This window comes from Kogia breviceps, chromosome 4 (assembly GCF_026419965.1).
Source record: "Kogia breviceps isolate mKogBre1 chromosome 4, mKogBre1 haplotype 1, whole genome shotgun sequence".
Classification (NCBI taxonomy): domain Eukaryota; kingdom Metazoa; phylum Chordata; class Mammalia; order Artiodactyla; family Physeteridae; genus Kogia; species Kogia breviceps.
This window is the reverse complement of record NC_081313.1, coordinates 98,273,496-98,300,114: the sequence shown is the minus strand read 5'-3', so window position 1 is coordinate 98,300,114 and position 26,619 is coordinate 98,273,496. Positions and strand designations below refer to the sequence as shown.

Genomic DNA, 26,619 nt, shown 5'->3' with positions numbered 1-26,619 from the left:
GACTACTATGAATACCACCAATAAATAGGATAACATAGAAGAAATGAATAAACTCCTAGAAATGCACAATGTCCCAAGACTGAATAATGAAGAAATAGAAAACCTGAACAGACCAATTACTGGTAAGGAGGCTGAATTAGTAATATCCCAACCAACAAAAGTCCAGGACCAGACAGCTTCACAGATGAATTCTACCAAACATTCAAAGAAGAATTAATACCAATCCTTCTCAAACTCTTCCAAAATTAGAAGAGGAGGAAACTTTTCCAAACTAATTTTACAGGGCCAATATTACCCTGATACCAAAATCAGGCAAGAGTGGCACAGGAAAATTACAGGCCAATATCACTGATGAACATAGATGCAAAAATCCACAAAATATTAGCAAACCAAATTCAACAATACATAAAAAGATTATAACCATGATTGAGTGGCATTTATCCCAGGGATTCAAGGATGGTTCAACATCTGCAAATCAGTCAATGTGACACACCAAACATTAACAAAATGTATGGATAAAAATCACATGATCATCTCAATAGATGCACAAAAGCATTTGACAAAATTCAACATCCATTTATGATAAAAACTCCATTATGATAAAAGCAAAAATAAACAAATGGGAGCTAATCAAACTTACAAGCTTTTGCACAGCAAAGGAAACCATAAACAAAATGAAAAGACAACCTACAGACTGTGAGAAAATACTTGCAAATGATGTGACCGACAAGGGCTTAATTTCCAAAATATACAAACAACTCATACAACTCAACAACAAAAAAACAAACAACCCAATCGAAAAAGGGGCAGAAGACCCAAAGAGACAGCTCTCCAAAGAAGAAATACAGATGGCCAATAAGCACATGAAAAGATGCTCAACATCACTATTTATTAGAGAAATGCAAATCAAAACTACAATGAGGTATCACTTCACACCAGTCAGAATGGCCATCATCAAAAAGTCTACAAATAATAAATGCTGGAGAGGTGGAGAAAAGAGAACCCTTGTAAACTGTTGGTTGGAATGTAGATTGGTGCAGCCACTATGGAAAACAGTATGGAGGTTCCTTATAAAACTAAAAATAGAGTTATCATATGATCCAGCAATCCCATTCCTGGGCATATATCCAGAAAAGACAAAAACTCTAACTGGAAAAGACACATGCACCCCAATGTTCATAGCAACACTATTCACAATAGCCAAGACATGGAAACAACCTAAATGCCCGTCGACAGATCAATGGACAAAGAAGATGTGAATATATATACAATGGAATACTACTCAGCCATAAAAAGGAATGAAATATTGCCATTTGCAGCAACATGGATGGACCTAGCTATTATCATACCAAGAGAAGTCAGACAGAGAAAGACAATATTATATAATATCACTTATATGTAGAATCTAAAAAAATAATACAAATCAACTTATTTATAAAACAGAAACAGACTCACAGACATAGAAAATAAACTTATGGTTACCAAAGGCGAAAGGGGAGAGACTGGGATAAATTAGGAGCACAGGATTAACATATATATACCACTATATATAAAACAGATAAACAACAAGGATTTACTGTATAGCACAGGGAACTATTATATTCAATTTCTTGTAATAACCTGTAAGGGAAAAGAATCTGAAGCTGTATGCCTGAAACTAACATAATATTGTAAATCAAATACGGTTAAATTTTTTTAAAAAGAAAAAAAGAAAGTTATATATTTGGTAGATTTCCAAGCATTATATGAAAGTAAAGAATTTCCAGCAAAAGGGAAGGGAGAAGAAAGAAAACTATTTGAAAACACAAAGACCTTTATCTTGCCTTAAAGCAGAACACTATCCATCATAGCAAAGTATGAAAATGAATAAATATATGAAAATTCAAGTTAAAATTGGGATATCAATAAAGAGAAGAGAAAATAAGAAAACAAACTGTAAAAGGCACCAGTGGCCTCTACTCATTTCATTTTCCTTACAACTTATAAATGCCATCACAATTCTAAAGAGACTGGACTTGAGTGAAACTTTTTTATTATGAAGGCATAGGTCTAAGAACAGAAGGATAATCATGTGCCAGCTTACAGTTCCTTGTAAAAGTAATAACATGAAAAATTAGTAGAAAATGAACATCTGAAAAGTTATCTGTAATCTGAAAATGTTAAGCAATTTCCCCTGTATCTTAATTTTGACCATTTTTGCTGAATCACTTGCATATTTAGCTGAAGAGAGTATTTAATTTTTCTATTGTAATTAATAACGTAGTATGTCCTTCAGAGCTTGGCATATTCTTTAAGAATCATCTGAAGCTTCTGGCTCAACATGATGTTCCCTCTGGCCTTCAGTCTGCCACTAAAGAATGCCTGGAAAGGAGAGAGGGAAAGAGAGAACCAACCTTTACCATGTCACATTGTATTTCTTTTTTAAAAAGATCATTGCTTAGACTACATACAATTGAGTTAATAACTCTGGACAACAAAGGCAAACTTTATCTAGCAATGATAGTTTAATGATTATAGATAACACCCATATTTTTAGATATCTAAGAAAAAATAAAGACTCCTTATATATTTTAGAAAACCATAGAATAATTCATCTGAATTGACAGATCTGGGAATTCTGCTTCAACCTATGCTTCTGGCTTTAGTCTATCTTCTTAAATGTGAATTTGAGACCATATGAATAAAAGGCTTTACTGTATTACTAACAATAAAAACATTGAGTTCAGAACTTTCAAAAGTAGATTTAAAAAATATTTATTATATCTTCATGAAACAGAAGGCCATATAATGGCAAAATAAGATAGTGTAACAAAGAAGTGAATAGAACCTGGGCTGTAGCATCAGAATGCCTGGGTTAAAATCCAGGCTCTGCCACTAAATGCAAGGTGAGCTTGGACAAATTACTTAACCTCTCTGAGCTCTGGCCTCCTTATCTATAAAGGGCATGACAACAGCACCTAAATAGCAGCTTTGTTGTATGAGTTAAATGAAACAGTGTGAAAAGTGCTTAGCTTAGCATTTGACATGTGGAAGGAGCTATTAAGCTCATTATTACCAACCAAAAGACTATAATGTCAAAACACTAAGAGCTCCTGTACCACTTTTTTTCTGACCTGACAATAGAAACTCGTGCAAGTTCTCCCCCGGTGTCAAGTTCCCTATCAGTAAAATAAAAATGATAAAACACAATATAGCTTACTGAGAAAATAACATATGGAATATGAAGTGAAAAAGAAGTCTCTAGATTTTTAGCTAGATTGAAAAAATAGTAATATCCATGTATATGTAACATTACAAAGCAGCCTCACAAATAAAATATCACTTGAGAAGCACAGCCATCAACCTGAAGTGGGCATATCAGCAAAAAAGAAATTCAAAAGCTTAAAAACCTACTCAAGGCCACAGAGCCAACAAAAAGTGGGCCAGGACTAAACACGGGTGTTCTCTGCTTAATAATGTCTCCTGCTTATTAACTAGCAGCAACTTAATTTCAGAAGCGAATCCTTACCAACTGGAGGAAAAGCAAAAACTGATTAAACTTTTTATCCCAAAAATAATGCAGGAGAATTTCATTCAATCAGGTTCAACTGCTGAGCATTCATACTAAAGACTGGAATTTTAAAACTAAGACAGCTTTCACTGTGCAGTTACAGAAATGACAGTCTGCAACTCCTGCAGAGTCAGTTTTTAGACGGGCTTGCCAGGTGCTACAGTCTGAGAGGGACTTACAACCTAAAATAAAAACACCAACTTCCTTGAAGTAAATATACCAATATTTGATGGTTGTTATTTGAGTGGAAGAATTTTGTACATAAATCTTTGTTCCTATCTGTTTTCTTAGGATAGATTCCTAGAAGAAGAATTACTAAATCATGGCATTTCTTAAATAAGTTTCTTGATCATGCTTCCATATCACCACAGTTCTCAAACTGTGCACCTCAGTGCACTGGGGCACCACACCAAACTCCAACAGACACTACAGAATATTTAAAATTTTTGAAGGAAACACAGTGACATTGGTCAAACACAACATGAAAACTACTCTTGTTTGGATCTAACTACTTAATAAACTGAACCATTAGGTATTTCTTTTGGCCTAGGAGTGCCACGCAAAAAGTGCTGAGACAGTAAGTGGCCATAAAGGAAGAAAGTCAGTGAAACTCTGCCATAGTGCTTTCCAGAAAGACTGTTAAATTAACATTCCTTCTAGCCACGTGTGAATCCTCTTATCCCAACCTTAATAATACTGTTTTCTTTATCTTTGAAAATCTGAGGCAAAAATGACATGCTTTAATTTGCATGTTTTAGATATTGGGAAAAATTAATAGTTTTTCTCATGTATGTTAGTCATACCTCTTTCTTTCATTAATTACTGGTTCATGTCGTTTGCCCATTTTTTTATATTGAGGTCTTTTGTGTTGTACAGAATTTTTATAGGTTATTAACACCAATATACTGTGTATCATCATTTTATTCTTCCCCAGGTTTAGGGAATATCTTATGGAGTCTGACATGCAGAAGTTTTTAATTTCTACATAGCCTAAACTACTGCTATTGAGCTTATGTTCCTTATTTCTATCCTTGCTTCAATCTACTCAAGTATTAATTGAGCATCTACAGTACACTAGGCAATATTCTATGCTAGGAAAGAGACATCTCTTCCTGTTCTCATGGAGTTAACATTACAGTAGGGGAGTCAAAAAAGTAAAATGTAAACAAGTAATTAAAGCCTGTTATAAATGCTATGAAGGAGGCTACTTAGAGAATATAATAGGAGGGAACTACTTTGGATGAAACAAAGACAACCATGCAAAAAGATGGAAATAGAAATTCCAGAAAAGGCAAATAAATAGACATTGAAGGGGTAAAAATTGATGGGAAGGAACTAAGAGGAGAGGCAACGTAAATTGAATTAGCATTGTAAGTGATGAGGCAAGCAGTGCAGGATGAAGCTGGGAAGATAAGCAAGGGAAACTTCACATACAATATAATAATATGTAGTTTGGATTTTATCCAAGTGCAAAAGTAAATCTTGGAGGTTTTTATCAGGTGGAATGACCTATAATCTGATTCACATTTTTAAAAGATTACTCCAGCTCCTGTATGGAGAACAGACTGGTGGAAAAGCAAGACTAAAAGCACTAAGACCAGTCAGGAAGCCAGGTGAGAGATGATGGAGGCTTGCATCATGATGATAACCCTAGTGATGAAGAAAAGAAAATGAACTCAAGATATGTTCTGGAGAAAGAACAAGCAGGATTAAGGATAGAAAAGGATACAGAGGTGAAGAAGGAAGCAAAGACAATTCTTACATTACTGAGCATACTAATTTGGGTAGATAGATCATGGTGCCATTTCCTGAAAACAAAAAGAATGGGGGAAAAAAACTAAACCACAAGTTCTAAGTTGGACATAGTAAGATGTGCCATCAGAGACACAAGTGAAGAGCTGGTTATACCACTATGGAACTCAGAGAAGATGCTGAGTGAGACATTTAAATCTGCAAGTTGTCAACATGTAGATGGCTCTAAATACCACAGGATGGATGGACTCATTTAAGAAGAGTGTTAATTAGAGAAGAGCCCTGAAATGAGCCCTGAGAAACGCCAAAACTCAACAGTTGGGGGTAAAAGAGGAAGACACCAAAGGAGATTAGGAAGAGCCAAAGGTGGAGAAAGCAAAACAGGAGAATAAGGTATCATGAAAGCCAAGGGATAAGATTATTTCAAGAAGTTGGAGGCTGAATTGATGGTGAGAGGAGTACAGGGTGCCTGGGGCCTGCCGGCAGGAGAGGTGATACAACGATTTTTATAGCACCGTGGGCGCAGGACACAGGGCCTTGCTGGAGATGGACAGCCGGATTCCTTATGATGGCTACCAGGTGGTGTTCCTGCCTGCCTATGAGAATCCCCCAGCATGGATTCCTCCTCGTGAGAGGATATCCCACCCAGACTACAACAATGAGTGGACCCAGTTTCTGCCCCGTATCATCACACTGAAGAAGCCCCCTGGAGCTCAGTTGGGATTTAACATCAGAGGAGGAAAGGCCTCCCAGCTAGACATCTTCATCTCCAAGGTGATTCCGGACTCTGATGCGCATAGAGCAGGACTTCAGGAAGGGGACCAAGTCCTAGCTGTGAATGATGTGGATTTCCAAGATATTGAGCACAGCAAGGCTGTTGAGATCCTGAAGACAGCTTGAGAAATCAGCATGTATGTCCACTCCTTTCCCTATAATTATCACTGCCAGAAAAAGAGGACTGTGCACTAGAGAGTTGCAACCCACAGCCCTCCACATGGAATCTTCTAGAATGAGCTACCTAGGCCTCAGGGAAGCCACTTGGGAAACTCTACTCTCAGCCCCACCCTGGCAGAGTGGAGTAGGGAGGATGGGGAGACAGCAAGGCCCTGCCCTGAGCCAGCTGGCCAACTGCATTATCCCACCTGTACTGCACTTTGAGTTCCCTCGTTTTCTAGGTGGGCTTCATTCCCTGGAAGGAGAAGGATGATGATGTCTAGGTTATCGCTTAGCCTGTGGAGAACCCTGCTAGAGAAGGCAACTGACATTTATTGAATACCATGTGCGAGGCAATTCCACATATGTCGTGTCATTTTCATTAACGTCTACAAATCTTGGGGGCCTCCCACCTAATCTGCCTGGCCATCTCATCCCATCCTTATACTACCAGTCATACACTTTGGAGACTCCAGTGGAACCCCGCTTTCCCCCACTCCCTCCTTCTATCTTCTCCCTCCAAAAAAGTAAAATACAATGCTGAGGAAAAAAAAAAAGAAGTTAGTGGTTAACTGAGTTGAATGCTACGGAAAGGCTGAGAAAGATGTAGATAGAGAAATATTTACTGGATTTAGCAATATAGGTCATCACAAGAAGTTCACAAAAACATTACCTGTGGAGTAACAGATGTGGAAGTCAGATAAGAGAAGGCAGAAGAGCAGTCAAGACAGAATGTTTAAACCTTTGCTGCCCACTAAAGTAGCCACTTGCCCATGCGGCTATTAAGGACTTGAAATATGATTAGCCCTGGCTGAGATGTATTATAAGTATAAAATACACACTGGATTTTAAAGATTTTTTTTAAAGAAGGATATAAAATATCCCATTAATATTTAATATTGATTACATGTTAAAATATTTGAATGTATTGGGTTAAATAAAATATATTAAAATTAATTTTACCTGTTTCTTTTTAAGCTTTTTTATTTTTATTTTTTTATTAAAGTATAGTTGATTTAGTTTACAATGTTGTATTAATTTCTGCTGTACAGCAAAGTTATTCAGTTATAAATATATACACATTCTTTTTTAATATATTCTTTTCCATTATGGTTTATCATAGGATATTGAATACAGTTCTCTGTGCTATATAGTAGGACCTTGTTGTTTATATATTCTATATATAATAGCTTATATCTGCTCACCCCAACCTGCCACTCCATCCCTCCCCCAACCTGCTCCCCCTTGGCAACCACCAGTCTGTTCTCTATGTCTGTGATTCTGTTTCTATTTCATAAGTAGGTTCATTTGTGCCATATTTTAGATTCCACATATAAGTGACATCATATGGTATTTTTCTTTCTCTTTCTGACTTACTTCACTTAGTATGACAATCTCTAGTTGCATCCATGTTGCTGCAAATGCATTATTTCATTCTTTTTTATGGCTGAGTAGTATTCCATTGTATACACCACATCTTCTTTATCCATTCATTTGTCAATGGACATTTAGGTTGTTTCCATGTCTTGGCTATTGTAAATAGTGCTGCTATGAACATAAGGGTGCATGAATCTATTTGAATTATAGTTTTGTCGGGATATATGCCCAGGAGCACAATTGCTGGATCATATGGTAATTCTATTTTTAGTTTTATAAGGAACTTCCATACTGTTTTCCACAGTGGCTGCACCAACTTACCTTCCCACCAACAGTGTAGGAGGGTTCCCTTTTCTCCACAACCTCTCCAGCATTTATTTATAGACTTTTTAATGATGGCCATTCTGACCACGGTGAGGTGATACCTCACTATAGTTTTTATTTACATTTCTCTAATAGTTAGCAATGTGGAGCACTTTTTCCTGTGCCTGTTGGACATATGTATTTCTTCTTTGAAGAACTGTCTATTTAGGTCTTCTGCCCACTTTTCCATTGGGTTGTTTGTTTTTTTGTTGTTGAGTTGTATGAGCTGTTTGCATATTTTGGAAATTAAGTCCTTGTCGTCTGCATCATTTGCAAATATTTTCTTCCATTCTGTAGGGTGTCTTTTCGTTTTGTTTATGGTTTCCTTTGCTGTGCAAAAGCTTGTAAGTTTGATTAGGTCCCATTTGTTTATTTTTGTTTTTATTTCTATTGTCTTGGGAAACTGACCTAAGAAAACATTGGAACAATTTATGTCTGAGAATGTTTTGCCCATGATCTCTTCTAGGAGTTTTATGGTGTCATGTCTTATGTTCAAGTCTTTAAGCCATTTTGAGTTTATTCTTAACCTTTTTTTAATGTGGCTACTAGAAAATTTTTAATTACTTATGTGGCTCACATTATATGTCTATTCAACAGTGCTGGTTTAGACAATTCTTTTGTGAAAAGGAACAGAGAAATGATATGGCATGCTGGATGGGGATCTGATATCAAGAGAGTGTTTGCTTTAAAATCAAGATGTTAGCTTGCCTCTATGCTGTGGGACAATTATGTAGTAGAATGTGAGAGAATGGTGCAGAAAAAAGTGGAAAGCAGAAGAAGCAATGACTTTGAGTAGATACCTGGACGAGAAGTGAAGAAGTCTGGGACAGGAAGAGGGAGATTTCCTTCAATGTAATGTATAGGAAGAAAAGGACAGGTGCAGATGCCGACAAAATAGATCTGGTGATGGGAAAGTGAATATTTTCATCTGAAAGTCTTTTTTTTCTCCCAAAGAACATGAGAAAGATCATCAGCTGAAAATGAAAGAGAGGTAGGCATGGGGGAGTTTTGAGAAGACAGGTATGAAATATTCATCTCAGACAACAGGAATGGAGGCTTAGTGGAAAATCACAGTAAGATTGCTAGACAGTGTGTAGAGACTATTTGAGACTTGTAATCAAAATTTTAAAGGGAAGCCAATTTGTCTAGTTGTATGGCTTTTCTCCTGGAGCCTTCATCTATTCAGGTACAGATGTCGGGTTAAAATAGGGTGGAGTTTTCCAGGCAAATAAGATGAGAGAGGTACAAGGGAGATGAGGGTATTTTCAAGGGAGATACCTTGATGGACCATGGAATCTAAGCTGAACAAGAAGAGAAGACAGAAGGGAGCTGATGGATAGAAAGTGGTGTTGTCAACAAAGCAGAGGTCTCTGTGAAGCTCAACAGCAGTAGCAGGAATAACAAAACAAGTTAATGAAACTGTAGGTGATGGTGTTGGAAAATGGTGATGTTTTGTAACAGATACTGGAAGTTGTACATTTTATGCTCCCAATAAAGACAAAAGCTGATGTAAAATGGAGTAAAAGATAATTAGAAATAATATCAATAAATTAAGAGTCATCTGTTAGAGAAGTCACTTCTACAAATCCTGAAGGAAGTCATCAAGGTTGACAAGAGTTGATGCAGAGAGAGAGACACAGAGAGACAGAGACAGAGACAGAGAGAGAGAGAGAGACTGTACACTGGGATATAAGGTCTTTGATAACTGAAGAATAGTGATGATAGATAGCACTGAGGTGAAGCAGAAGGTAATTGAGCCAAATGAGTTTAGGAAACCCCTAATATTAAATTAGAACTTCTCTAAGGACTGTCACTAAGAATAATAAACACCTAGGTTTTCAACAAGTTTTTCTTCTGCTTTAATTTTTTTTACATTTAATTCCATCCTGTATGGTACTGACTAAGGTATATGGAATGACATAAAGCACTACCATTTCCTATGCAACTGCCCAGTACCATTCACTGAATAAACCATTCCCCCCCAAAGGTCTGATATTCCTAGAAATTATATAAATGTTTCTGTAAATCCTACATTTAATCTTTATGTATAAGCACCTCAAATATATCTTTACAAAGAACTCTTAATTAGCCACTCAGCAGCCACAATGACCTTTAAAAATCAGATGTCACTCCACAGCTCAATAGCTTCCTATCACACAAGACCTAAACTGTCTTGCCAACATCTACAAGGTCCTGTGGGATCTAAGCCATGCTTACCTCTCCCTGTTTGCATCCTGCCTCTCTCCCCACTGGCCTCCTCACAGTTATAGTATCCAATAAGCTGAGCTACCGGTGCCTCCAGCCTTTGTGGTAGTTGTTTCTTTAGCCTTATGGCTCCTTCCCTCACTTTGTTCAGGTCTCTATCAAGCCTTTTTGGACAATCCGATCTAAAATAGTTCCTCTATCCTGTCACACTCTAATCCAGGGGTTGGCAAACTACAGCCTACGGGCCAAAACCAGTCTGCTGCCTGTTTTTGTAAACAAAGTTTTACTGGAACTCAGCCACATCCATTTGTTTACATATTATCCATGGCTACTTTAACTCTACAATGGCAGAACTGAGTAGGTGCAAGAGACCATCTGACCTGCAAAGCTTAGAATATATTTATTAGGGAAGCCTGTACAGAAAAAGTTTGCCAACCACTGCTTTAACCCATTACTCTGACTTATTTTTCTTCATACTTGAAATTATACTTCTTTTCCATTTCCCTCTAGAACTAAGCTCTACCCAGAAGCGGCACTGTCTTGTTCAGCCACACCTAGCACCTGAATAAAAGGAGGTACTAAATAAATTCCTGGGAAGGAATTAACTGAGGGCTCACTCAGTACCACGCATTATTCTAAGCTCTTCATGTATATTATTGGATATAGTTATCATAACAACCCTTTGGGATTATCACAATTCATTTTACAATGAGAAAATTAAAGCTTAGAGAGTAGGTGGCAGAGCTAAGATTCAAACTTAGATTTATCTGATGCCAAAGAATATATTTTTAACCACTATACTACTTTACAATTCTTTTAAAATTAGTCTTTTTATCCAGGAAAATTGAACATTTTCTCCCTTATTCAAATTGCTCCGTTCCTTGTAAAGTTGTATAGTTTTCTGCAAATAAGCCCTGTGCTTTTTCTTGTTAGGGTAGTCACTGGTACTTTGTAGTTTGGGTAGTGATTACAAACAAATTTTTTAAATTGTATCCTCTAGTTGGTTCTGCTGCTATGTGAAAGCTATTTTTAAGTAATCATTGTGCGGGCTTCCCTGGTGGCGCAGTGGTTGAGAATCCGCCTGCCGATGCAGGAGACACGGGTTCGTGCCCTGGTCCGGGAAGATCCCACATGCCGCGGAGCAACTAAGCCCGTGAACCATGGCCGCTAGGCCTGCGTGTCCGGAGCCTGTGCTCCGCAATGGGAGAAGCCACAACAGTGAGAGGCCCGCATACCGCAAAAAAAAAAAAATAATAATAATAATTATTATTATTATTGTGCATTCAACCACTTGTTTGAACTCTTCTGGTCTAAGAATCAATCAGTTGATTCTCGTGGGATTTCTAGCTACATAATCATTCAAATTTTCTACTCCATTCTAATTGCTACATCTAATTTTGTGTGTTTGTGGACTAGCCATAGGTTTCAGAACAATATTACTTCATAATGGCCAGCAAAGGCACTCTTGTTTCAATCATGATTTTCCACTGAAATGTCTCTAAATGTTTTACCTTCAGTAAGACACTGGCTATTATGTCCCATCCTTCTATTTCCAGTTTTCAATGATGATCAAGACAAGTTCTTAATTTTATATATCAGGAAAGAATGTCTAATTTTATGAAATATCATATGGTTTTTCAACTCTGAACTAACAATATATTAAAAGGTCTAGATGTGGGTTTTACATTGTTTATCTGCTAAAGAATTCCACCCAAAAATTTAGTTTTAAAAAGTATCAATTGAAAAACTCCATTAGAAAAATATATGATCTGTCAATTCGAATACTGCTATCAACTCTGTCTTTCCTCAGAGTTGCAAGGTATCTGTCTTATAAATCTGAATTTTGGAGTCAGCCAAAAAACTGCAATTGTCAAACAGGAAGCAATAATGACAAATTAATGAACATTTTAAGAACTTTACCTTCTGAGGATCAAGCTTGCCCAAGACTACTTCCATGAAATCGTCATCTGAAAGTGTGATGGTTACATCAGCAGAATCTTTTGCAGGGCCTTGATACACTTTTCCAGAACCATTTTTTAGGTCAATAGCTGGGAAAAATAGGAAAAATCAAATGTCTGTCATTTTTTTCTTCACAATATGAGAATAAAATAAACCAAATAAATGCAGACATTTTTATAGTTTCCAAGTTACTGTGGTACTATTCTATTGGGTTGGCCAAAAACTAGTTGAGGTTTTTCTGTAAGATATGGAAGACCCGAACTAACTTTTTGGCCAATCCAATACATTATATATTACTTATCACTTAGAAAAAAATTTTAAATCCTTGATTTTTTGAGATGTCCTCTTTATAAAGAATATGATCTTCAAAATAGTCAAATCAATAGTAGTTTTTCTTCATTGAAGAAGTTTACACAACAGAGATATTTGAAATGTGAATCAATGTACAATAATATAAGGAAGTTAAGTGGTTGGAAGTTATATGGTTAAGGCCTTTAGATTCAAATAAAGACTGTAGTCAACAAAGGAAGAAAACTGAATTTTAAAACAACTGCATATTGGTTGGGGTGGGGGAAGGGAACTCACATGTTAATTACCTTTCAAAAATCTGAATTCATCAAAGGTTCTGTCATATGAATTAAATGACAGTCAAATTAAATTGTAAAAAGTATTCTAATTAGTTTGCTATAATTTATTTATAAAATGTTTATTGCCCTAATTATTGTGAAGAAACGTTAAAATTAAAATCTTTTCCCTTAAATGTTTTTGACAGAAGGATTAAGTCTCCCAGAAACAGTCTGGGTAACTGCAAAAACTATTAAAAATTTGCCTTCGGGCTTCCCTGGTGGCTCAGTGGTTGAGAATCCGCCTGCCGATGCAGGGGACACGGGTTCGTGCCCCGGTCCGGGAAGATCCCACGTGCCGCGGAGCGGCTGGGCCCGTGAGCCATGGCCGCTGAGCCTGCGCGTCCGGAGCCTGTGCTCCGCAATGGGAGATGCCACAACAGTGAGAGGCCCGCGTACCACAAAAAAAAAACCCACAAAAAACAAAAAAAAACAAAAAATTTGCCTTCATTGCTCTCTATACAACACTTACAGAGCTTTATGTTAAAGTTACATTTTAGAAAGTTTTAATTGTCTCATATATGACTGAGACCAGTCATCCAGGAAGGTAATTTCACTCATCCAGCTTCAGCCTCTTGAATGTGCTTTCTCTGCTACTGTGAAGGAGCTATGATTGCATCACTCCCCCTAAGAGTGTCAGGAAATTCCCAATTTAGGATCAAGGAAAAGCTACACACACGTAAGCAAAACCATGTATTCTGCTTAGCCAAGCCCTACTCCAAAGAGAAAATTAAGTCACTCCCACTGTCCACAGAAGAGAATCTTGCCAACTAAACTAAAAAATAATAACATGACTATGACGGTTACCTGGCAAAACATTCTCTGACATAAATTTAACCAATGTTTTCTTAGGTCAGTTTCCCAAGGCAAAAGAAATAAAAGGAAAAATAAATAAATGGAACCTAATCAAACTTATAAGCTTTTGCACAGCACAGAAAACAGTAAACAAAATGAAAAGATAACCTCCAAACTGGGAGAAAATATTTGCAAACAATGCAACAGACACGGCTTAATTTCCAAAATATACAAACAGCTAATACAATTCAATATCAAATAAATAAAAATTAAAAAAATGGGCATAAGACCTAAATAGACATTTCTCCTAAGAAGACATACAGATGGCCAATAAGCACATGAAACGTTGCTCAACACTGCTAATTATTAGAGAAATGCAAATCAAAACTACAGTGAGGTATCACCTCACACCAGTCAGAATGGCAATCATCAAAAAGTCTACAAATAATAAATGCTGGAGAGGGTGTGGAGAAAAAGGAACCCTTCTACATTGTTGGTGGGAATGTAAAATGGTGCAGCCACTATGGAGAACAGTATGCAGGCTCCTTAAAAAACCAAAAATAGAGTTACCATATGATCAAGCAATCCCACTCCTGGGCATAATTCTGGAGAAAATTCTAACTGGAAAAGATACATGCACCCCAATATTCATAGCAGCACTATTTACAATAGTCAAGACATGGAAACAACCTAAATGTCCATCGAGGGATGAATGGATAAAGATGTGGTGTGTGTATATACACACATACACATACACACACACATACACACACACACACACACACACACACACACACAAATAGACTACTACTCAGCCATAAGAATGAAATAATGCCATTTGCAGCAACATAGATGGACCTAGAGAATATCACACTAATTGAAGTAAGTCAAACAGAGAAAGACAAATATCATGATATCATTTATATGTGGAATCCAAAATATGAACTTATTTACAAAACAGAAACAGACTCACAGACAGAAAACAAACTTATAGTTACCAAAAGGGGAAGAGGGGAGAGGATAAATTAGGAGCTTGGGATTACCAGATACAAACTAATATATATAAAATAGGTAAACAACAAGTCCTGCTGTTTCGCACAGGGAACTGTATACTGTATCTTGTAATAAGCTGTAATGAAAGAGAATATGAAAAGAATATAAAAGAATATATATATGTGTATATACATACGTATATGTGTGTATATATATGACTGAATCACTTTGCTGTATACCATAAACTAACACAACATTGTAAAATAACTGTATGTCAATTTTTAAAAAAGTATAGATCCAGTAAACAAACTAACCTAGGGATGTCATGTATTAAATAAATAAATAAATAGATAAGCTATATATCTATTGTATACATTGTACAACACAGGAAATATATTTTATAATAACTAAATGAAATACAACCTGTAAAAATTGTGAATCACTATGTGGTACACCTGAAATTTATACAATATTGTACATCAACTATACCTCAATAAAAAATTTTTATTTTATAATAAATAATACTGTTATAGATTTTACTCAACAGGATGACCTTGCTACAATATTCAGATTTCAGCTCCCAAAACAGCTGAAGAAGTCTACAATGTCTCTCTTTCTGATTCTTTTTTATTTCATTAATATTTTGCACATCAGTATGGATAAGAAGTAAGCAAGTAAGCATTCCAAGATCTGGGCTTCCTTCCCAAAAGCACCTCACTGAGGCCCACCCTCTGGTTTCTTATGCATGTCAAGGGGCTACATCTCTCTATTACACACTCTTGTTCCCCAGAGAAGAGGAAGGGTCCTCACCCAGGCAGCCTTCCTGCTCCTAGATGATCAAGCACGACAGGCCTCAGAGAGGCCTAACCTCAAAAGACACAGCTAAGACTCCTCCTCCTCCACAGCCAAAACCAACAATGACACCAGAACTCTCCCCATTCTCTCTAGACTCACACTAATTTGGTTTTTAAAAATCCTGACATAGACACACATTCTGCCCTGAGATTCATTGTTGGTGTTGTTTGGATGGCAAGATAGGGGAAGGAGCAGGGAAGATGGGCACGGTCCAGGATCTTTGGGTTTGACATGCATCTTCCAGGCCACTGAGCCCAAACCCCTTGGTTCCTAGACTTGCTCAAGGCCTGTCACTTGTGTAACTCCAGTTCCACAGGTGAACTAAGGAGCTGAGCCTGTTCTCTGTAAACAGGTTTGGATCTGCCATAATGCAAAAATGACTGGGACAACTAACAGCCATTTAAAATACCAAGAATTTAGTGATAAACTGTTTAGCAAAACATTTTTAAAACTGCTTGTTAAAAAAAAAAATTAGGTATTCCCTAAGTCAGAGCATTCAGTCATCTATTTTATGTCATTAAGCACCAAGATGCAAAAGAGAGATACCAACATGGAATTGTCTTCTAAAATATCATAAGCCAAAACACCTAGACACCTTCTACTGCTGCCAGCTACCCTGATTTAGCTCAGTGACACGAAGATGGTGAGAAAACAACCAGAATTGAAAAAAGTTACACAGCTGAAAATCAGATCAAATAAAAGACAGGCAGATAACCAAAGATAATGATGAACCCTTTCAGAGAAAGCTTCAAGATCCAATTTGTGTGTTAGCTTTGATAAATTTGGACCTGAAGAAGAGACGATAACAAGCATCAATTACAAGTAGTTATTAACAGGTTTCTAATATTCCCATTTTTCCAGTGAAAATATAAGAAAAAACCTTTTGCCTAGGTTAATTAAAGGTAATTATTAAATGTAAGCACATTTTCTAATACTTTCTACAAGGAAAGTGATACTAAGATAAGGAGAAAATCTTAGTTGGTTATTGACATTATATTGAAGGAAATTATGCTATTTGCCAGAGTGAATCACTTGTATACTTTACAAATCTCTACGGAGTTCTTTTCTGCCAACTGTGAGACACATAATTCCAGCACGTTTTCTCTCTTATAGATCACATTCCTTTCCTTCACCAGTATCTTCAAAAATCCTGTGTTTTATATTTATAACTCAACTTCTAATATAGTTTCATCTATAGGGGAAAAGGTTGAATTCCATCATGAATAGATAGAAAGAAGGAAGGACAGAAAGTAGAAAGAAAGTGATGATACCCACATATCACTGTTAATCTATGAAGTTTTTTAGAAAAAAATATAGACACTTTGAACTTTGGGTAACTAAATACATATTACATGTTTTGGCTTCCTTTATCCCCTTCTGAATTAACCTCCTAAGGACAAACATCAAAATGTTAACTGTAGGTAGTGGGATTATACATCATTATTTTCTGCTCTATACTTTTATATACCAAATTTTATATAATGAAAATATACTCCCTAAAAGGAATAGCAATTGTTATGTTAAAAAGAAACTTACATTAAACCAAAATCAACTGAACAAAACTTCAAAATGTTTCCTAGGAATATGTAATAGAAGATGGTCTCAAAAAGCTTTAGTTGATTTAGAGATACATTTTAATTTTTTTGGTCTCAGTGAGCATTTACAGTGATCGTTAATTGTAGTGAGAAATAAAACGGTCTGATTTACAAGGTATTTAGGCACTCTAAAATAGTAATCTCAGAATAAAAATAATGAAAATCTACAAAACAGTAGTTTCCACTGTGCAAGTAAAATCCCAAACCTAAAGATGTTTTCCTTTAAAAAAAAAGTCTGTATAAACAGATTATCTGAATGATGTGTGGTATACAAATAATGAGTGAAGATGGTTCATACCATCAGTTGTGGGACTTGCAGAAGCACAGCCTACAAACCTTGCTTTCAGGTACCACCATAGTATTCTACATCTCATACACTAGCCTACAGTCCCCAGAGAAGGATTACAACCAGGTTTGAGATGGTCCTGGAGTGTAAACCAATCACAGGTCACTTCCAGGAGTCCCTCAGCATTCCAGGGGTTCTTGGCCAACCTTAACTACACAGGATCCCATTGTACTTCACAGTTATGAAGGATGGGGAAAATCCTTGAGCTAAAAACTATTCTGGATGCTCCCTGTACCACATTAGTAGACAGATTCAAGGGACCACAGCTGCTTGACTACAAATGAAAGGATCCTGTCCCTTGGGACCTCAAGACAAAAAACATGAGTAATCAAGAAGTTTCAGTGAACATTCACTGATACACCATTTTTCTCCAACAACTCTAGAGATCGGAATACTCTATAACATAAACCTAAGGTTAGAATACTCGATAAAGAAAGAATATTCTACTAATCAAAGTAAGGCTAGAACATTTTATAATTTAAAGGTAAAGAAATGATGGTCAGCGTTCATTAATAGCATGCTTTATGATTCAAAATATGAATAGCAGTCAGCTATGGAATAAATGTTTGTGTCCCTCCAAAATCCATACATTGAAGCCCTAATCTCCAAATAATGATGGTATTTGGAAATGGGGCCTTTGGGAGGTAATTAGCTTTAGGTGAGATCATGAGAGTAGAGCCTCCATAATGGGGTTAGTGTCCTTAGAAGAAGAGACATGAGAGAGATGATCTTTCTCTCTGCCTTGTGGGGAAACAGTAAGGAGGCGGCCATCTGCAAACCAGAAAGAGGGTTCTCACTAGAGCCCAAACATGCTGACACCCTCCCACTGGACCTTCCAGCCTCCACACTATGAGAAAATAAATTTCTGTTGTTGAACCTACCCAGTCTATAGTATATCTGTTATAGCAAACTGAACTAAGACACTCTCATTGTTAGAAGCAGTGGCCTCTCGATCTATAATTGACTGATGCTGAAGAAAGAGAACGGATATATACTCACTTCCTTGTCCTGTAACCTATAGAGAAACAGCACAATGAAATCTGATAAAGCCACATATTTTTCTGTCATGACATATAGACACTGGATACTTAAAAACTTGCTAACAGATCTGGCTGATTAGCAAAGTGAGCCCACAAAAGTGCTAGTGCTTTTATTATGCAGATAGAAAAAGAAGAAAATTCTCTGATCTAGAAAATTTTTTTTACTTATCTTTAGTAATTTCATCTTACCTTCCCCAATTTCACTTTAAGAATTAAATTAAAATTGGATACTGCAATCTTTTAAGAGACCACAGCACAGAAAAGTTTGTGCCATGATTAAGAATGTAGTTACACAACAGATACAAAAGACATGGTAGAATTTTTTTTACCCCTTTCCCTTTTTATCTTCTCTTTCTTCTTAAAATGGTACTAGAGTCCTTTTGGAGCTCCACAGAAGTGAATGGAAATGTGACTGCTTTCTCTCTGCAGCAACTTGGCTTATATTGGATGCCTTGCCAGGTTGCTAACGTGGCACTCTAGTAGATAACTTCCCTAGATTAGATAAAATTAGTACCTTTGATTGCCATCTGTATAGACGAAGAAAATCATTATGATTATATACTGATAGTTAAGGTGATAATCCAAAAAGTTAATTTGGGGGGAATGAAGAAAATATTTTTTAAGCTGCTAAAATATAATGAGAATTACTCAAAACTTTAAAATATTTCATTTAACCTGATGTACTTTCTTCACATTTAGGAGGAATTTGAAGATTAGTTAAAGAAGCATATGGCTAAGGTGACTGTTTAAAGTACTAATTTCAGGTGTTACACTGAAATCTTTACAACAGGTATTTTCATTTTAATTGATTCCCTTCATCTCTAAAAAACATGCATGGCTTTGGGTGCCATGAAACCTGTTATTTCCCATAAAACAACTTACCGAAGAAGGTTAAGATTTACCGACCTTCAAAGAGACGGGCTTTAGTTATAACAAGGACACTTTATCTCTATTGACTAAGAGTTATCTTAGAATATTATAGAGCCAGGGACATGACTTACTCCACTTAGCTGCAGTATTTTCACCTTTAGTGATATGCCACTCAAACACAGCATTTACTTTCTTCACCACCTCTCCCCCCATATGCTGCAGGCGGCGACCTATTTCCTCAAACACAAGGGTACTCTGAAGCTCCCTACCCTAGCAAAAAGAGAAAAGTTAATTTAATTTTAGAAGTTCTGTAAAAATGACTCAAGGGGATAAAACTATTACAAAATAAAAGTGCAACAACGTAATTTTTTTTTAAACCTGCACATAAATAAGGGAAACTAGTTTTTTCTCACTAGGTTTCTTTCACACCTTTCTTTATATTAATTTATGTTATCCAGAACCTCACTCCTCTTAATAAAAGAATTTTACTTTTATCAAAATTCAGAAAAATATTTTACAAGTAGACTAGGAACTAACTGGATAACTTATATCCTAACTAACTTCAGCAATAAGATACTGGGCAAATCAATCAACTACTGTGGTCTCATTTCTCTGTTTGTAAAATAGGACTAAATTACATGAAGCCTGAATTTCTGTCTAGCTCTAAAATTTCTTAAGTTCTTGATCTTAGATTCTCTTTAATGATTTTAATTTTCATTCAGTTATATGATAATATGGCGAATGAAAGACAAAGATCATGGGTTTGAAAACCTCGACATTACAAAGTTAATATTTTGGAGACAGAAAATATAAATATTTTTATTAAAAGTCTCAGCATGTTAATACAGAATAACACAAATGTTTTAATAATAATACATGCTACTGTTTTTATATCTGCATTCAAAGCATTACACAAATCTTTAAATCAAGAAAAAGGTACAGGATATTTAAATTTTTAATATATTTTTCTCCCAAATACTGTTTAAGATTTCTCTCATTAAACAACTGATTGAGTTACTCTAAAACTAGAAAATTACTTATATTCTCTTGAAAGATACCCTAGTATCCCCAAAAAAAAGTTTTTTAAAAAATTTATAAGCTGTCAAATTATTCCTTTTTCTCCAAACAGTTTTAAATTAATGTTCTCCAGTTCAAGAATTAAGAATCTTTCATAGCTCTTAATTTTCTAAAGTAGACTGAATATTCTTAAAGTGATCTTAATTCAAATTCATAAGTCAGGGTATAACTTGGATGTCAGTAGTTATAACCCACCTCAGATGGTGTCTTAGCTAAAACATCAGCTGTTGGCACAAGATCCACATATGCATTTGAAATGACGATGTCTCCAGTTCCTTGGATCTTATAAAGGTACAAGAGGAAAAAAAAACAACCAGTTCACTCTGATGATTCCAATGAAAATACAATTTCATTGTGAAACAGTATAAAGTCTTTTAAAAGAAATTTATATTTTTCTTCATATGAAAAAGAAAATAATCCAAATTAAATAAACAGTTCATAAATTAAATATCAAGAGAAATAAACATGAAGGCTCACTGATTTTAATACAAGTGTTAATTAACCCTAACTGTAGAATCAACTGGAGCTCTTTTTAAAAATATTTATGACCAGGTCCCATCTCCAAATATTCCAATTTAAATGGTCTGGGGTGGACCCTGAGCATTGGTATTTGGGGGATTTTTTTTTCCAATATAACTATGTCTAATGGGGAGCCAGGGTGAGAATTGCTTAATTCTTATAAATAGTAAAAGACAAGGCACAAAATCCACATGACGTAGGGGTACGTAAAGTGTATTTGTTCGGTTAACATAGAATAAAATTGTGTAGGAACAGACCACAGTCTTTTTAAAGAAATAATTCTAGCTCTTATTTCAAAAAGGAAGTGTACACAGTATAAAGTAATACTTAAATAGCCTTTTTATAAAATATTAAAGGAACTCTAATTCTAATTCTTAACACGTCAGCTAAAATTATTCCAGTTGTATTCTTCCATAGAAGTATGGTATTGCTACAAATGTATAGGACAATGTCTAAAACTTAAGGAAGCATTTATTAAAACTGACTTTTAACAATCAGGAATATCATTCTCCCTTGACTACTTCCCATTATACTTCAGAAAAAAAGATCTTTCAAACAATTCTACCTCAAGAAACAAGAAAAATCTCAAATAAACAGCCTAACATTACACCTAAAGCACTTAGAAAAAGAAGAACAAAAAAACCCCAAACTTAGCAGAAGGAAAGACATCCGAAAGATCACATCAGAAATAAATGAAAAAGAAATGAAGGAAACAATAGCGAAGATCAATAAAACTAAAAGCTGGTTCTTTGAGAACAGAAACAAAATTGATAAACAACTAGCCAGACTCATCAAGAAAAAACAGGAGAAGACTCAAATCAATAGAATTAGAAATGAAAAAGGAGAAGTAACAACTGACACTGCAGAAATACAAAGGCTCATGAGAGATTACTACAAGCAACTATATGCCAATAAAATGGACAACTTGGAAGATGGAAGAAATGGACAGATTCTTAGAAAAGCACAACCTCCTGAGACTGAACCAGGAAGGAATAGAACATATAAACAGACCATTCACAAGCACTGAAACTGAAACTGTGATTAAAAATCTTCCAACAAACAAAAGTCCAGGACCAGATGGATTCACAGGCGAATTCTATCAAACATTTAGAGAAGAGCTAACACCTATCCTTCTCAAACTCTTCCAAAATATAGCAGAGGTAGAAACACTCCCAAACTCATTCTATGAGGCCACCATCACCCTGATACCCAAACCAGACAAAGATGTCACAAAGAAAGAAAACAACAGACCAATATCACTGATGAACACAGATGTAAAAATCCTCAAAAAATACTAGCAAACAGAACCCAACAGCACATTAAAAGGATAATACACCATGATCAAGTGGGGTTTATCCCAGTAATGCAAGGATTCTTCAATATACGCAAATCAATCAATGTAATAAACCATATTAACAAATTAAAGGAGAAAAACCATATGATCATCTAAATAGATGCAGAAAAAGCTTTTGACAAAATTCAACACCCATTTATGATAAAAACCCTCCAGAAACTAGGCATAGAGGGAACTTACCTCAACATAATAAAGGCCATATATGACAAACCCATAGCCAACAACATTCTCAATGGTGAAAAAGTGAAACCATTTCCACTAAGATCAGGAACAAGAAAAGGCTGCCCACTCTCACCACTATTATTCAACATCGTTTTGGAAGTTTTAACCACAGCAATCAGAGAAGAAAAAGAAATAAAAGGAACCCAAATTGGAAAAGAAGAATAAAGCTGTCACTGTTTGCAGATGACATGATACTCTACATAGAGAATCCCAAAGATGCTAACAGAAAACTACTAGAGCTAATCAATGGATTTCATAAAGTTGCAGGATATAAAATTAATTCACAAAAATCTCTTGCATTCTGATACACTAACGATGAAAAATCTGAAAGAGAAATTAAGGACACATTCTCATCTACCATTGCAACAAAAAGAATAAAATACCTAGGAATAAATCTACCTAAGGAGACACAAGAACTGTATGCAGAAAACTACAGGACACTGATGAAAGAAATTAAAGATAATACAAACAGATGGAGAGATATAACATGTTCTTGGATTGGAAGAAGCAATATTGTGGACATGACAATACTACCGAAAGCAATCTACAGATTCAATGCAATCCCTATCAAACTGCCAATGGCATTTTTCACATAACTAGAACAAAAAATTTCACAATTTATATGGAAACACAAAAGACCCCAAATAGCCAAAGCAATCTTGAGAAAGAAAAACAGAGCTGGAGGAATCAGGCTCCCTGACTTCAGATTATACTACAAAGCTACAGTAATCAAGACAGTATGGTACTGGCACAAAAACAGAAATATAGATCAATGGAACAGGATAGAAAGCCCAGAGGTAAACCCACACACATATGGTCACCTTATCTTTGATAAAGGAGGCAAGAGTATACAATGGAGAAAACACAGCCTCTTCAGTAAATGGTGCTGGGAAAACTGGACAGCTACATGTAAAAGAATGAAATTAGAACACTCACTAACACCATACACAAAAATAAACTCAAAATGGATTAAAGACCTAAAGGTAAGGCCAGACACTATAAAACTCTTAGAGGAAAACATAGGCAGAACACTCTATGACATAAATCACAGCAAGATCCTTTTTGACCCATCTCCTAGAGAAATGGAAATAAAAACAAAAATAAACAAATGGGATCTAATGAAACTTAAAAGCTTTTGCACAGCAAAGGATACCATAAACAAGACCAAAAGACAACCCTCAGAATGGGAGAAAACATTTGCAAATGAAGCAACTGACAAAGGATTAATATCCAAAATTTATAAGCAACTCATGCAGCTCAATAACAAAAAAACAAACAACCCAATCCAAAAATGGGCAGAAGACCTAAATAGACATTTCTCCAAAGAAGATATACAGATTTCCAACAAACACGTGAAAGGATGCTCAACATCACTAATTATTAGAGAAATGCAAATCAAAACTACAATGAGGTATCCCCTCACACTGGTCAGAATGGCTATCATCAAAAAATCTAACAACAATAAATGCTGCAGAGGGTGTTGAGAAAAGGGAACCCTCTTGCACTGTTGGTGGGAATGTAAATTGATATAGCCACAATGGAGAACAGCATGGAGGTTCCTCAACAAACTAAAAATAGAACTACCATATGACCCAGCAATCCCACTACTGGGCATATACCCTGAGAAAACCATAATTCGAAAAGAGTCATGTACCACAATGTTCACTGCAGCACTATTTACAATAACCAGGACATGGAAGCAACCTAAGTGTCCATCGACAGATGAATGGATAAAGAAGATGTGCCACATATATACAATGGAATATTACTCAGCCATAAAAAGAAATGAAATTGAGTCATTTGTAGTGAGGTGGATGGACCTAGAGACTGTCATACAGAGTGAAGTATGTCAGAGAAAAACAAATACCGTATGCTGACACATACATATGGAATAAAAAAAAAAATGGTTCTGAAGAACCTAGGGGCAGGACAGGGATAAAGATGCAGATGTAGAGAATGGACTTGAGGACACAGAGATGGGGATGGGTAAGCTGGGACGAAGTGAGAGAGTGGCATGGACATACATACGCTACCAAATGTAAAATAGATAGCTAGTGGGAAGCAGCCACATAGCACAGGGAGATCAGCTCGGTGCTTTGTGTCCACCTAGAGGGGTGGGATAGGGTGAGCGGGAGGTAGATGCAAGAGGGAGGGGATATGGGTATACATGTTTATGTATAGCTGATTCATTTTGTTATACAGCAGAAACTAACACACTATTGTAAAGCAATTATACTCCAATAAAGATGTTAAAAATAAATAAATAAATAAAATAAACGTAGATGAAACAATTAGAAAATAAGAGGGTTCCAGAATATGTGGCACCAACATTAATTGTAGGAGGATTTCAGAGAAAGCTAGTATGTGTTTTTATATGGATAAGGGAAAGGGGAGTAGTAAGGGGCTACCTCTGAGGATAAGGTAGAGCTTCCACTGAAGCCGAAAAGACAAAAGAAATTTGAAAAGTGAAATAAACAGTGTACATCCATGAAACAGGAAAATGATACTGCAAGCAGCAGGAAATAATAAGGAGAAGGCAGCCATACAAAGAAGAGTTCTGCGAAGTATTTATATTTATGAAAGAAATCATGATACAGTAAAAAAAAAAAAAAAAAAAAAAGAAAGAAAGAAAGAAAAGAAAAAGTTAGGGCCTAGGAACTAAGCCTTGAGCCAGGCAGACCTGGGTGTCTATCCCAGCTCCACCACTTTCTATGTGTCCATGAGCAAGTTATTTAGGAGACCTGAACCTAGATTTTCCTAAATTAAATGTAGAGTTGTTATGCATAGTAGAAATAATGGGATAGCCTGCTTATAGGTACTCGACAACTTTAAGCTGTTATTATTGTTGGTGGTGGTATTTAAACTGCTCGACACAAACCATCAACGTAGTACAAATGATCAGGCCAAAAAGTATCACCCTGGTCAATTGTATTAACAAAAATAATCTGTAAAAAACTTACAAAAGGCTGATTGCATGTCCTTTTAGTATTTTACTGGAGCACTGCTAACAGCCTCACCCCAAAATTACTTAACTCTATAGGGAGATATACTCTGTCTTGTTACTCACTATTAATTAAGCCCAGACTCTGTGACATAAGATGTTAAAGATGCACACAATTTCTTTCCAGTAGGACATATAACCATAACAGATATGGTTTTACTGTTTTATAAGACAATTAACTAGTTTTGTCTCTAACTCAGCAAAATTATTTTAGAATGCTTTCCCTGTTAAGCCACATAAACCCTGTTGCTGTAGTTCTCCTTTGAACCAGTTTTATCATCTTGCTAGCTCCCTCATTAAGGAATTAAATAAATTTTCATCACATTTTCATTTTATATCTGTCTGAGAGTCATGCCTTTAATTTTCTGAAGATTATATTCTGACAACAACTTGAATGATGGGTTGAGCCAAAAAGATATGGTTGGTTGGGTTTTCAGAAATCCTATGTAGACAGGCACCAATTTAGCTGAGAATAAAAAACAGAAAATAGCTTCTTTTCGGCCAGAACCGCCATCTTCCAGTAATTCGCCAAAATGACCAACACAAAGGGAAAGAGGAGGGGCACCCGCTACATGTTTTCTAGGCCTTTTAGAAAACATGGAGCTGCTCCTTTGGCCACATACATGCGAATCTACAAGAAAGGTGATATTGTAGATATCAAGGGAACGGGCACTGTTCAAAAAGGAATGCCCCACGAATGTTACCATGGCAAAACTGGGAGAGTCTACAATGTTACCCAGCATGCTGTTGGCATCATTGTAAACAAACAAGTTAAGGGCAAGATTCTTGCCAAGAGAATTAATGTGTGTATCAAGCATGTTAAGTACTCTAAGAGCTGAGATAGCTTCCTGAAATGAGTGAAGGAAAATGATCAGAAAAAGAAGGAAGCCAAAGAGAAAGGTACACGGGTTCAGCTGAAGCGCCAGCCTGCTCCACCCAGGGAAGCACACTTTGTGAGAATGAATGGAAAAGAGCCTGAACTGCTGGAGCCCATTCCCTATGAATTCATGGCATGATGGGAGTAAAGAAAATAAAAGACCTGGACTGTAAAATAAATAAATAAATAAATAAATAAATAATAAAAAACAAGGTACAGAGGCATCTTATTTTCAATTAAAAGTTACCACTGATTTTTTTTAAGAAAACTTTCTAAGTTTTATATCATATCCATAGTAATAACCAAAAGAATG

The 26,619-nt window shown here is 36.0% G+C and overlaps 1 protein-coding gene and 2 pseudogenes across 1 annotated transcript in view; 2 read left to right on the top strand and 1 right to left on the bottom strand.

Moving 5' to 3' along the window:
• Nucleotides 1-2,015: 2,015 nt before the first annotated feature.
• The window catches only part of HSD17B4 (hydroxysteroid 17-beta dehydrogenase 4), an 85,868-nt gene continuing 61,264 nt past the window's right edge, over nt 2,016-26,619 (bottom strand). Inside the window, exons 21-24 of the mRNA XM_059063253.2 lie at nt 20,529-20,615; nt 19,388-19,526; nt 12,101-12,228; nt 2,016-2,361 (exon numbers count right to left, since the gene is read on the bottom strand). Of these exons, the coding sequence (XP_058919236.1) occupies nt 2,272-2,361; nt 12,101-12,228; nt 19,388-19,526; nt 20,529-20,615 (444 nt within the window). The 3' untranslated portion in view covers nt 2,016-2,271. The remainder of the gene's footprint in view (nt 2,362-12,100; nt 12,229-19,387; nt 19,527-20,528; nt 20,616-26,619) is intronic.
• LOC131756276 (PDZ domain-containing protein 11 pseudogene) lies at nt 5,849-6,239 on the top strand (annotated as a pseudogene).
• LOC131756275 (large ribosomal subunit protein eL21-like) lies at nt 25,937-26,445 on the top strand (annotated as a pseudogene).